The sequence below is a fragment of the Acinonyx jubatus genome, chromosome E1, assembly GCF_027475565.1.
Source record: "Acinonyx jubatus isolate Ajub_Pintada_27869175 chromosome E1, VMU_Ajub_asm_v1.0, whole genome shotgun sequence".
Taxonomy (NCBI): domain Eukaryota; kingdom Metazoa; phylum Chordata; class Mammalia; order Carnivora; family Felidae; genus Acinonyx; species Acinonyx jubatus.
Window position 1 is genome coordinate 26651887 of NC_069397.1, and position 14090 is coordinate 26665976.

At 35.1% G+C, this 14090-nt stretch overlaps 1 protein-coding gene across 2 annotated transcripts in view; it reads right to left on the minus strand.

The window, feature by feature from the left end:
- Positions 1–14090, minus strand: part of CLTC (clathrin heavy chain) — a 64685-nt gene that overhangs the window by 17960 nt on the left and 32635 nt on the right. For both annotated transcript variants that reach the window (XM_027034262.2, XM_027034260.2), the window contains exons 7-15: positions 12138–12335; positions 11217–11417; positions 8934–9086; positions 8193–8315; positions 7188–7325; positions 6814–6978; positions 6399–6579; positions 4885–5048; positions 439–564 (exon numbers count right to left, since the gene is read on the minus strand). In XM_027034262.2, coding sequence (XP_026890063.1) covers positions 439–564; positions 4885–5048; positions 6399–6579; positions 6814–6978; positions 7188–7325; positions 8193–8315; positions 8934–9086; positions 11217–11417; positions 12138–12335 — 1449 coding nt within the window. The remainder of the gene's footprint in view (positions 1–438; positions 565–4884; positions 5049–6398; positions 6580–6813; positions 6979–7187; positions 7326–8192; positions 8316–8933; positions 9087–11216; positions 11418–12137; positions 12336–14090) is intronic.

The following is a 14090-nucleotide window of genomic DNA, read 5'->3' on the forward strand; positions in this document are numbered from 1 at the left end:
TAAGTAAGTCCAAAGAAGCTACAGTCACAGAATGTGTACAGAAGACTAATTTAAAGGCCTCCATTACAGCAGAACTGCCTTTAGATTTCTGGAGTTAGAAGGTAAAGTTTCTAAGATCAGTATTTAAGATGGTTTTACTGTGCTTTCAAAGTCTACGGCTTCCACACGAACACCTCAGGGGTTAGGTCACCAAGTAAGTTGTGTGTAGGTGTCACCCAACTTTTTCATCTACAGCAGTTTGTTCTGGTTTACATACTTATACCTGAATGTAAAATTCTAATCTAAATAAGGATTCCCCTTTTTCTGAAGGGGAAAAAAAAAAGTTGAAAGCCACTGTAGCAGACCACTCCCATTATGTACAGAGTTTCAGAAAGATATGAAGATTTCCATAGTGTGAGAAGTACAATCTACAATATGGTACTTTTAAGTATTACTTACCTTCTGTACGTATATCTCTATATACTTTTGAAGATTATTTCTATATAAATAGAGCACCAAATCATGAACAAAGTCAAACCGATCACACACGATGATAAGTGGTAATTGATCTGTTAGCTTCGCTTCCTGAAAAAAGAACAACAAAAAAAAGCCGTAATTGTCTCCTTCTGTGAGCTTTCGAATTCATGTAAAATAGGGGAATCTATTCTACACTGGTGGGAGAGGCTCACATAAAGGTCCTTTCCACATATACCATTTACCAAAAAAAAGTAACAAATTAAGATCTGTGAGCCACCAGTGGCATTCAGAATAGAAAACCATCACACTGGGGACTTTAACAGTAACATTTCAACTGAATTGAGTGTTGATTTAAGAATTACAGTCACATTGTCAAAATGGCAAAAATGGCTCATAGTTGTTTCAAACTAATGATTTTTTACCCCTCCCAAAGTCCAATCTATATGGCTAGCCCCTAACACTATTACGATACAGCCTACAAGGAGCAGCATAATGGTGACAGCCACGAATATACCACATGCTGCTGTGGTAAGAAAAAGGTTAAGAAAAGAAAAAAGCACATAAAGAAAAGACATCTTTAAATTACCAGTTGCTTTTACCATTACAAATACCAAGCTATAATCCTACTTACAGATTTACACAGATGTTACAGACAGGTAGATAAGACCTACACTGGGCATTTACCTGATACATGTCCTGTTACATTCCACAGACATAAGGTACAGCACAAAAAACAACAGTTTCCATCAGGAATTCATTTATACAAAGTAAAACATTCCTCAATAAATGATTCCTCTATGGCAGTCTACTAAGCAAGGAGAACTAAGCAGGATAGGACTTTCCCCAATGGACAGCCACTAAGAACATTTGCAATGTTACAAAAAAATGGTTCCTAAGTTTAGCACATATCACTCATCCAATTATAAGTAACTGAAAATTAGCCTATGAAGTGATCAGAGTGTAACACCAAACTAAATCTAGGAGTCAGGAGAAATCCTGGAATAAAAAAATCAAAATGGCTGTAAATCTGAAGTGGAAGTCCAGCTGCAGATTTTTCACATTAAGGAAAGTCTAAAGCATGTGTTGTTATTTATTTAGTACCATGGAAACTCTCGACTAATAGCTGGTAGAATCATTTCTAGACAAAATGCTGGATCTACCTATCCAAAAGATTTCAGTTGGCCAAGTTCTTCCTACTAAATGAACATCAAAAAGTGGATCAACACACTAGTCCTCTTTACTCTCTTTAATAACCACATAAAATATTATAGACTTTATTTTACCACTTAGGAAATACACTTGGAAGTATGTAAGATTACTTAGATGTTCTATTCTCATGCATGAGTGTTTAAAATTTCTGCTGGCAAAGACAATTTAAGATTGAAAAAGTAGATAAAAACTAGTATTTTTTTGATTGCCTAAATTTGCAATCTTATTTTTTATCCTTTTATCCTTTTTATCCTTTATTCTATCCATGATAGGATATCCTTTTATCCTATCATGTATGATTTCATACATGACAGTGATGCTATTAATATTTTTAATTATTTACTAAAATAAAAGGCTACCCATTAGCAATTATGGTTAAAGATTTTAAGATCAAAACTGAAATTATATAAACACATTCAGAGGTTTTCTTAAACATTAAGTTATTCACTTAACTAATATTTACTGAGTACCTCCATACCAGAAACTGTTCTTATGCACTGCAGCATTCCCTCAAGGAACTTATGTTCTGGGGGGGGAAACAATGTCTTATAGTGTTAAATGTTCTAAAGAAAAATAAAGCAGGATATGGGGGAGGGCAGGATGGAATAGGGATAGGTTTTATTCTAAGAAGGGTAATAAGCTGAGACATCATCCGTTCTCATGACATTTCATCAGAAATCTGAACGAAGGTAAAAGATCCTGGTCATGAAGATTTGAAGGGGAAAAAAAAAGTAGAAAGGGCACAAGCAAAGGTCCTGAGGCAGGAGAGGCAGGGAAGTGCAGGAATAACGAGCAGGCAAGTATGGTTTAAGTACAACCAGAAAAGAAAAAGGATAAAAAATAAGATCAAAGGCAGCAGGAAGCACATCATGGGCCTGAAGAACAGTTCCATGCTTTCTACAGACAGCCACAGTTCCACAGGGTTAATGCGTGAGTCGATGATGCTAATGATATCATTTCATCCTGGCTCACAAGCTACTTTAAAGAGAAGTCATAATCTACCAATCTCTGTATTCCTGGTGGCTAACATGTAATTGGCACTTCAATGTTCAAGATTACTTTTCTTACCACAGTTTACTTATACCACCAATTCTCATATAGCTAACACCTCCAAACTGAAGTTTAATGACAGTGATGATGAGATGCAGCACTGTAGCTACGCTATACAGGTCAATAAAGTGAGTAAAGGGCCTAGTGTGTTCATTCTTACCACTGAGGTGAAAGGTTGAAAACAACAGTAGCATCTTAGTACTGAGCTTCCATCTCAGACTGAAGATAAGACACGAGGTTTACATCTAACTTAGGCTGAAATTAAAATTCCTTCACAAAGTCAGGAATAACTTAAAACCAAAAAGAAAACCTGCCTGATAGAAAGAGAGCATATGTAGGCTGATTCTACCTTATTTTCAGGCCCACCAATACAGTATATTAACAAGAGTTATCACTTGAACACCTATGGCATACAAGGTACTTGACTTGATCAACACAGCTTCTGGTTGGAGAAACCAAGACTAAGGCATACTAGTTAATTTGCCTGAGATAACAGACAGATACTGAATAATAGCCAATAACAGAAATAGAATTTGAACCAGGTCTGACTAGTTTAAAAGCCCAAAATCCATATGCATTTCCCTACTCTACCAGATCTGCACCTAATTCATAGTGTGATGTATGGAAGGGGAGTCCTCTCTCATTACATCTCAGGGGGGCTAAGCAACCTATGACTGCACCATGCTAGAATCCAGAAGATTTTTTTTTTTTTTAAAGTTTAAGATAATTAAGTGAAAAAGTTAATTTAGTCTCGTTTTGCACATAAACGACTCAAAAATACAAAACACAATTCTAAAGAAATGACAACTGAAGCTTAACAGTCAAGAGCTTCCTAACAATAAAAAAGATAGTGTAGGAGTCTGGTAGTATTTTTTTAAAAAAGGAAACAGTGCCAATACTCAAAGGAGGAAGTGAACTATTGTCATGGATACTCTAGTCAAGCATGAAGTATCAAATACTTCTCCTTTGGAGGGCTTTTTGACACCAGAAAGACATGGATTCAAATACATCAGACTGGCCAGGCTACTCAGAATACTCATGATGGCCAAGATATTACAAAGTTATACTCTGGGGGAGTGTTTATCTTTTAATCTAAACTATGGGGCAACTTCTACATTTTAACTACTACATTACAGGAAAACCTCTAAGAGTTTAGCTATTTAATCTAGAACCCAGTAGTGATTCTTCAAAGGAGCAGTTAATAAAACTATAGATTATCCAAAATAACAGTGTAGGAATAGGAAAAGCCTATGTTTTTTACTGAATTACAAAATAAACATTTTGGTTTTAGTTTCAAGGTAAAATGCTTCCAAAAGGCACAAAATACTTAAGAATTTTATATAGTTTCTGGAATCATTCCATATAATTCAAATATGAAATATATAAATACATATATTTTAAAGGGGTAATCTGAGTGTTCCATAGTCTACCTGATTTTTATCAACAAATGCCAATTCTGGTTTTATTTTTTTCACAATGGAACTAGTGGGTATAAATAAAGTTAAGTAAACATTAAACAAATTCAGGTGTCCTTAAGTATGTTTTAAAGAGCTAAAGATCTTTTAACCATTACTTTTCACTCCAACACAGGCAGTTCTTACTTCTCTATAACTAGTGCCACGGAGTGAAGGTTTTTTCTGTTTGATCTTACCTTCAGTTTAATGAACTATATATAATTAACACTCAGTTTCTAGAGAAAAGCTAATTTGATAAGAGGTAAACTGATGTTTCTCAGATAACAGAATGCTTTGTATATAATAGAGGCTCCTGAAAAGGACACTGAGGGCAAGCTGATCTTAATCTTCAAAAGGAGCATACATGAAATTCTAAAATGACATGGAGAATCTCCAACCACTTTTCAAAACTGAAATAAAAGAAAGGAAATTCCTTTGACATAGTGCTATTTTTTTTCTTCTTTTAAAGAGATGGTCATTCTTTTTTTCTTTTTTAAGAGCTCGTCATTCTTAGGTATTATTTACCAATTTCCCTCCCTATTTCAGACAAAACCACAGAGTATCACATTTGGAAGAAATAATTCAGCACAAAATACAAGAATGTTAAAAATTTCCCCGTTTAGGGAAAAAAAGATATTTTCAAACTATGATGAAACCCATGTAGAACTGTTGATTGTCAATCCAACCAGAAAGTGCATTACTCAAAACCACTTACCTTGAGAAAATTCTTGACTCGCTCAGGATCATAGCAGTTGCTTTCTCTGCAGATTCTTTCTACTTCTTTGATCTGCCCAGTCTTGCAAGCTGCCTGAATATACTTAAAGTGCACATCTGGGTCCTGACTAAAGTTAACAATGGATCCAAGAAAATAAAAGAGACCTTAAAGAGACAAATAACTGAAATTAAGGATACATGCACCTCTGAGAATGATAGAACTGAAAAATATTTAAGCAATTAAAAATACTATGACAATTATACCTCAGTTTAAAAAGTTATGTTGAATAAGCCCCCCCCCCAAAAACTGGTTGCTCAAAACGCTCAATTAAGAATAGCTCAATTAAGAATACTAATTAATCTAGTAATCAGTTCAATAAATGGACTTACACTTTAATCCCTACAGAACAATTCAATGTCTTCTAATAGCTGAGAAATAGGGGGACAGCTACTTAGTATGAAAGTTAATAATCACACCATATTCCCTGTGAGAAATTTTAAATGTCCCCTATAGCAGGTTTTTCCTATATGTAGTTAATAGGAAAAACACAAAAGCAGTTTGAAAAGAATTTAATACAGTGCTGTCCAACAGAACATTCTGCAATGATGAAAATGTTCTAGATCTGCACTGTCCAACATGGGAGCTGCTAACCACATACAGCTATTAAGCACCTGAAATGTGGCTACTGTAACTAAAGATCTAAAATTTTAATTGTATTCAATTTTAATTACTTTATGTGGCTACACGTGGCTATTAGACACTGTACTTGAATGAACAAAATCAATTTAGTGCATAGTTAACATACAGGAAGAGAAAACTAGTAGAAATCTCTCATTCCTTCTATTGAGAACAGTTATGACAAAAAGAAGGAAAAAAAAGGTAATAAACCCAAGAGTAACCCAACAGTGATTTAGTACGTGGTACAGCAGTGATTCTCAAATGAGGTGATTTCCTTCCCAGAAGACAGACATTTGGCAATGTGTGAAGACACTTTTAGTGGCCACAACTGGTGCAACTGATGCTACTAGCATCTACCGGCAGAAGCCAGGGATGCTACTGAATATCCTGCATGCACATGACAACCCACCCCCGAAATAAATTATCCAGCCTAGATTAACTATAGTGCGAAGATGGAGAAAACCCACTATATAGCGACAAGTTACAAAATGTCCTTGGCTAGAAACATTTGCCACTGTAAGATTCAGACAACATAAGCATGAAATCTTATTATACCTCATCATTCGTATTTTTATTTTATACAATTCTGACAAAGCTACTACATATATTTGGGTCTTAAAATTCTGCCTTTAATTCACCTCTAAAATATCCAAGCAGACAGTCTCGTTCACTGCACATCCCCAGAACTTGGCACAAAAGAGTTGACATTTATTAAATAAAACTCAAAACTATCCCATAAAACTGATCTTGTAGAAACAATTTCCAATAGCCCATGATTGTAACAAAACCCCCTCTTGGCTATCTTAATTTAAAACAATTCAGAAACTCTTAATTACCTTCAAAACTCTTGAAAGATTCAAAAAGTTCAATCAGAGATTGAGTTGACAGTTGTTCGTGATACTTGGAAGCCACTTGAACACAGATCTGCAGATTCTGACGAATATTGGCAGATAGCATGGCCCTGAGGCATTCTAGGGAGTCTTCTACTGATAAGGACCCAAAGTAATTCACTAACCACTAGAGGACAAAATAAACAGGCAGGTAGGTAGGTAGGCAGGCAGGCAGGCAGGCAGGCAGGCAGGTAGGTAGGTAGGTAGGTAGGTAAATAAATAAATAAACAAACAAATAAATAAATAAATAAAATAACATTGAACCTAATGGTGGAATGAAATTACTATTATTCAGTGCTACAAACAAATTTTCAATAAACCAGTTAATCATAATAGCTTCTGTTAGGTAAGACTGTAATACCTCAGGGTTAAGAAGATGGGTGTGAACAACTGCACGCTTTATGTCATATAAATCAGTGAAGTGTTCTAATGCACGCTGCAGTAGACCAGCCTTTTCACACAGCTGAGCAATATGAGCCCGGTCATAATGTGTAAACATCTGATTCCCTAGAATAGCATCTGCAACCTATAAAAACACAAATAGGACAAATTTATTTTATACCCCATTTATATTAATTCTATACCTAGATTACACATGAAGATTCAGTAGTCAATTAATAAAGGAGAGAGTACAAAGGCAACTCAGTAGCTTCAAATAGCTTAACCTAAGCAGCTCTAATTAACTACTAAAACAATGTTGGAAACATGCCTAAAAAAAAACAGGAAAAAACATACCTGAGGTGCATGCATAAGGTTCATCTCAAGCAACCGTGTCTGTAAAGGACCTTCAGATGGGCGATTATTCTTCAGGGCATCAAGCAAGAATGCAGTACACTGCTGAATTAGATTGTATTCCATAAAGACATCCACAATCTGGAAAAAAAAGGATTTAGAGGAAATTAACATGTTTAAAGCCTGCTCTATGATACTGTTGACAATACATAAATGAAATCTCTTACTTTACATATAAAAAATTGCCAGACTAAATCCCTGATTTAAGTATTATTTATACAATATCACTTCACAATTTAAGAATAAATTTTTGTCATCTGCAGTTATTTTTACTTCTGGTAAAAACAAAGTATTTCAAGATACTATATAATAGCACAATATAATCAAAACAATAGCTTCAAAATTGTAATGAAATATTTAAAATACAAAATATGAAGGAATCTGTGACTCCCACCTCCTCTATGCATCTCTTCCCTCATCCAACAGTAGCAACCATCCTTTGTTTTATTATTCCCATGTATTTTTCATATTTTTAATACATACATCTCTAAACAAGATGGTGTTTGTTTTGCACATTTTTTAAATTTTTATTTGAGAGAGAGCAAGAGCACATGTGTGTGAGCAGGGAAGAGGAACGAGAGAGGGAGAGAGAAAAAGAATCCCAAACAAGCTCTGTGCCTAGCCTGGAGCTCAATCCCAGGATTCTGGGATATAAAGACCTGAGCTGAAATCAAGAGTTGAATGCTCAACCTACCGAGCCACCCAGGTGCCCCTGTTTTGCATGTTTAAAAACTGTATATAGGTGGTATCTTCCCGTCCAGTCTTCTGCAACTTTTGTTTTTGTATTTTTTAATAAGACACTCGAGGTTTATGCATGTAGATGAACACACTCTAGTTTCTACAAATTGAAAGGTTAATAACCCATTTTTCTCCAAAGCTGTTTAAACCCAGATCCCTCCATTCCCTATTTAAATCTTACCTTCTACAGAATGCATTTTAATGCCTTACCTGTGTGATATCAGCAAGTGGTTCTTCATCCTGAACTAACATTTGAGCAAACTGCTGTCCCTGATCTGGACTGATACGCATGACATTTCTCAGCAAAAATATCCAGTCTGGAGTATATCCAACCTACAAATAGAAAAAAAATTTGCAACTTTGCTGCAAAGTTTCATGTTTATATCATTTAAAGGCTTTTTCTACAACAGAATTTTGCTAATATAGAACTACTGGTGAAAGTACAAACTCAGTTTTAACTTAACATGCTAACTGACTCTGGTTTGTTTATATTAGGCAAAGAGACACCTTGGTGGTAAACGTACCTGAATGAATAGCTATAAATTTTTATAACTGACTTAGTTTCAATGAATGACCATCTCGAAGTTTGTTCTAACAGGTAACAGGCCCCTGACATGTTAAATTCTGAGAAGCCAAGCAAGAGTGCCTCCATTTTTTTTTAAATCTTTCTTTTTTTTTTTTTAAAGTAATCTCTCCACCCAACATGGGGCTTGAACTCACAACCCCTCAATCAGCCCTGCATGTCTGCTTACTACGCCAGCCAGGTGCCCCAGTGTCTCCATCTCTGAATAAGCATAATTCTGTATATGAGAACTAAAATAGAATGTTTATACTTCTTCAAGTAATTCTAAATTTAAAGAAATTCACTATTAAAGTCACTGACAGTTCCTATAGGCTAATTTCTCAATGTTTTGACAAAGTTATATTGAGAATCTGTTTCATTGAACTCACTTTTTTAGCATATAAAACAATCTTCTGGACTTGACCTGTTTCTGCAAAGCACTGAATTACTTTATTTGGGACGTTAGCCCTCAGGTACACACTAAGTGCCAAGGTAGGGTCCACAGATTTCACAAGATCACCCAGTTCTTCAGAACATTCCAGCTGTCCAAAGGAAAAAGAGATTGTTTAGTAATCCATGAGCTATTTTATAAATGAATAGTTGATATCACTTCCACTATAAATTAAAACTAATATGACAGGCACTTACTCAATTATCCCAGAATATATTATAAATATGCAAGCGTTGTGGTTAGTAAAGACTCTTGATCTTGTATTCACAAGACTGTCTCAGGAGAATTCTCCACACATCCTACTTAAGGATAAAAAGGCCACCAGGACTTCATGCATAAAGATGTTACAACTACTTTGCTAGGAAGGTAAGTATTTAAAAGCAGAATGCTGTATTTCTATTAAGAATACTGTATTCACATATCAGACCCACATGGTCCCAATTTTCCAAAAATAATGCAACTTTTAATGTAATGTAACCAAATGAAAATTTATTATTTAAAAGCCAGATGAGGCTTATCATAAGGACCCTTCTTAAAATTATGATGTAATCTGTATGTCTAAAGGATCTAAGCTCCATTATCATTTTGACTTTCGGATTGAAGGTTGTAAAGCAGGATATACTAATTTTACAAGGTCAAAGAGATAAAAACTATAGAATATTGGGATGGTATACAAGCAGATACCCTCCTCTGTGCTATTCAAAGCTGAGTCAGTCAGCTGCCCAATCTGGAAAACAGTTTCCCTAAGAGTTTTGCCTTATATACCAGAGTTGATTTTCTACTTTTAATAGTAATGTTAGAGAACAGCATTATCACTGACAAGTAAGTTCTATCAGAGCCTATACCTCTTAACTGTATGTGCTAACTAATGTAGAGTTGATCAGTGTCCCTTTTACCATAAATGGATCCCATAGGACCATTCACAAAAAAGGTAATGATACACAAAAAAAGCTTTCATAAGGCTGTAGAGGTCAACTCAGTTACTTTGGTTGTTCCCATCCTCCTCCCTTATCTGAAACAACTAGGACGCATCTCAAATACTTGCTAGTGTGGCTAGTAACTATTCTTCAGCACAGACTCCTGTCCAAGCATCCCAACTCTGAAGTACTATTCTCTAGTATCCTGTAAGACTGCCAGAAGCTGGGTCAAGAAACAAGGGCTAAGAATCACTACTGTAAAAATATTATCAAATACACTAAAACTGAAAGGTGTAATAACATTAAAAGTTATTCATTACTCAAGAGTACTTTAAACAGTACCACCTTAGTTCTCAACAGTGGCATAAGAGAGAACAATTCAATAATGCTACTTTGTGGAAAAGGCTTTTTATGGTGGTTATGAAAGGAATAATGCCACCAATGCAACATTTAAATTTGTTAGTTGCCTTACAAGTAAGCAATAGTTCCCATAATGTGCTTTAGGAAACAGCACTATTAGATGTTCTGTGTAAAAAGAAATTAGTAAGTACTGAGTAAATAATAAAAAGCATAGGGAAATCCTATAGTAAAGAAAGCTGGTCAACAACAGATTTTAAAGGTTCACATTTTTAAAAATTTCAAGAAACTAGTTAAATGTTTTCCCATATAATGCAAATTAACTTTATGTGAAATCACTTTGGGAATCTCTATCACTGCTAATTAGACAGGCCTGATGTCTTCATATCAATGATCCAACATTTTATATGTTTCCCTTGTACATCCAAACATGGTTACAAGCAGCAAATATGACAATTTTGATGATACTTGGGAAGTTTAAAAAACATATATATATATATATATATAATATATATATGGCATTTATATGGTTAAAATTACTGTGCTTATCAAGCGTGGAATGTGAAAGACAAGAATATATTCTTATATTCAAATGAGTGTTACACATGTTGACAAATATGAATGTATACTGAAATAGGCCTTTCTCACTACACTTTTCCTAAAGCAAAAGGATAGCAATTTGTTTCCAGGTTAGTAGTTTTAAGCACCAAGCAAGAATCCTGGATTCCATTTAAAAAACTGAACAAAAATACCCTATCTCAACATGCCACAAAAAACGTTATTTTCAAAAGGTAGTTAAGTTTATGCATCTCATGCAATGTCTGTCCTTGTTCTATTCCTGCAAGCAGTAAATAGTGGACATTTTGGTGCAGCCTAAATGTTTTCAACTGGCTACCGTGGTATTTAATGCAATCAAAGCAAAAATATGTTAACATAAGTTAATGTACCTTATCTTCTTTTAACCATTTCTCCAAAAGCTGTTTCCGTCCTTGCTGAAGTACAGGCCTACATAGTTCTAAGGATTCATATTTGTTTAGTTGGCCCTGGTCCAAGAGAATTCCAAAGTACTGAAGTAGAGGAGAAGTTTGACCTGGCTGGGCTGGGACACTCTGGAACCGACGGATAGTGTCTGGAGTACGAAGGATTCCCTTTAAGAAAGAGAAATGTTAAAGACTCCTCTTAATAGGTGATACAACATCACACTAATAACTCCACGGATCTCTTAGGCCAATCTTCAAAGCATGATTTCATCTACCAATAATAAATTTAAAATCTTCAATACACTGAATGGTAAAGATTCAGTAAATGTCCGTCACGCCTCTGGTTCAAGGTTATGAGATTATTCAGAATCAGAAATCTATCAACCCAATTACAATGCCATTGTATGAGAGAACAGCATAATCATAAACTATTTATAGCTAGCTATTGTTCTAGGTTTACATTAAGTGCAAATTTCATAATGCTGATTGATCAAGGTGTAAGGTTAATTCAGTCCAACGTAATACAAAGCTGGTAAGAATAAACTCAACTAAACTTCAGACAAATCTTACTAACATGCTCTACTTAACTTTTCAAATCTTAGAAATAAAATCAGTAACTATCATTGATGAGGGCAATCAGTATTGTAACTAAGTAACTGAACATTACATCTATGTAAATCATAGCTTGCTAGATCTACATATCAGACATCTGAGTTTTAAAAAGCTAACCAAATCTAGAGGCACTGACATGTAACTCATATATGACTAAAGGAAATGCAAGCTAAAAAGGATCAGTTTTCTCTGTGGAGAACTGGCTCCACTCCTAACAGTATTAGAAACAGAACTTATTAACATTAATCCAATCATGGCAACTTCATAGCTATTTACCTTTGGTGCATTAGCAGCTACCTTTGCTGCCTCTGAGTAATTTCCCTGGGCAAAAAGAGCATTAAATTTCCGGGCAAAGAGTTCTTCAGCACCAGCTAAGTTATTACGTACAGCCATTCTCAGAGCCAAATCAGGATTTTGTAGGACATTGGTGATATAAGGAATTATGTTTTCTTCTTCCACGCATACTGACAGAACCTGAAATTTAAAGATTAATGAATAGCTGCAATGTATTCATTTGGCTATCAAAGATACCAAATCTGTTTAGAGCTGTTTACTGCTGAGTCATAAGGTAATGAAATTGTGACAGTTGTTTTCTTATTGCCATAAAAATTTTTTTTAGTTTTAAAGGGAAAAAAAAAAAAAGCCAAGACAGAGAAGACTAAAGAGTTGCTAAACCGTTGCGGATTCCTACAATATGGCCATTCTGTAAGACAAATAACTCCCTATTTCATACTATCTTCATATTGTCCAAACAAATTGCTTTGCTACCATCCATTCATTCTTAACATGGTTAATACCAAAGGCTCCCATTTAGTTGAGCTCTGAAAGACAGCTCTCCATTTTGTTTATCAATTCTTGAGAGACACAGTCTTGACAACCTACAGGACTCTGAAAAAGCTATGAGATCTAAATGAAATCTAGGGCTCAGCTGGAAGAAGTTTAAGGTATATTGTTCTTAACTTCAGGATTTTTTTTTTAAACAAAGATTTTCAGTAATTTTCTTTAATTACATTTACATTCCTAGAGGCCAAATTATATAACAATGAGGGGAGAGATCACTGACTCCTTAAGCACCTAATGTAATGCAAGGTATACAGCAGTTGCTTAATAAATGTAGCATCAGTAAAGAGCACTTTCCATTGCTTCTATTTGGGGAACAGTTACTCACCCTAGTCCTCCTAAAATGTCACTGCCACAGAATCCTGCCCTATTTGCCTAAAATCTAAACTACTATCAATTGACATGAGAAAGGGAACCTTTCCTTCACTATGTTCATATCCATTCCCCTCCCCAACACCAAAGATGGTTATATACCTCAGCTTATAAACTACTTATATTACCCCAACAGCACTTCTAATACTACAATTTCTCATCTATTTCTTAGTCACTATTCCACATAAGGACAGGGATGTGTCTTTCCTTAGCTGCATTATTAGTACCAGACAGTGTTTTGCCCAAAATAAATGCTTAATATTTGTTAAATAAATGAAAATGTGAAATTTCTGTCCCAGGACTAAGAATAAAAATACAATCTGAGAACTCAGTAACCAAACAGACAGTAACAGTGTACCTTGCCTGTTGTTTCCTTTTGAGAAAAATGAAGAAATTTTAAACTTCCAAAATGCTTTCACTTCTATAGGTCAGATCCCCCCACCCCACCCCCAAAGCTATGGCTATCTTGTATCTGCCCCATGTCATTCTACTACAAATTAAGACATTAAAGGAAGGAATTACTTTCTTAACAGTTTGCATTCTGGACCTGACTCTTCATGCTTAGCTCCTAGGAAAAGTAAAGATGAACAAATCTGGTTCCAACTACACTGCCTGAAGCTTCCTACTAATTGCTACACCTTTATCTTCCCCAGACACCAAATCCATTAGTTTCACCTTCATCCTATTTTTAGACTATTCTAGCAGATTTCTAGCAACCAGTACTTAAGATCTACAAGGGACAGGGAAGGTTCCTCTCTACCTTCTAAAGTACCTACTCAGTTCTACCAAGTTCAGAATTTAAGCTAGATATTGGCAAAAATCTTCCCTTGATAGCTTTTCATTTTCAAACAAATAGAAACCATGACTTCATTCTTAGGGAATATGTCCAACTGTAGTTGGCTTTGATCAAAGAGTGGAGGAAATGTCCTAAGCTTACTATAAACACTCATCTCCCTACTCAGAGCAACTGGCACACAAAATCTGTTGGGGAAGGTGATCAATAAATTCTTAAAATCA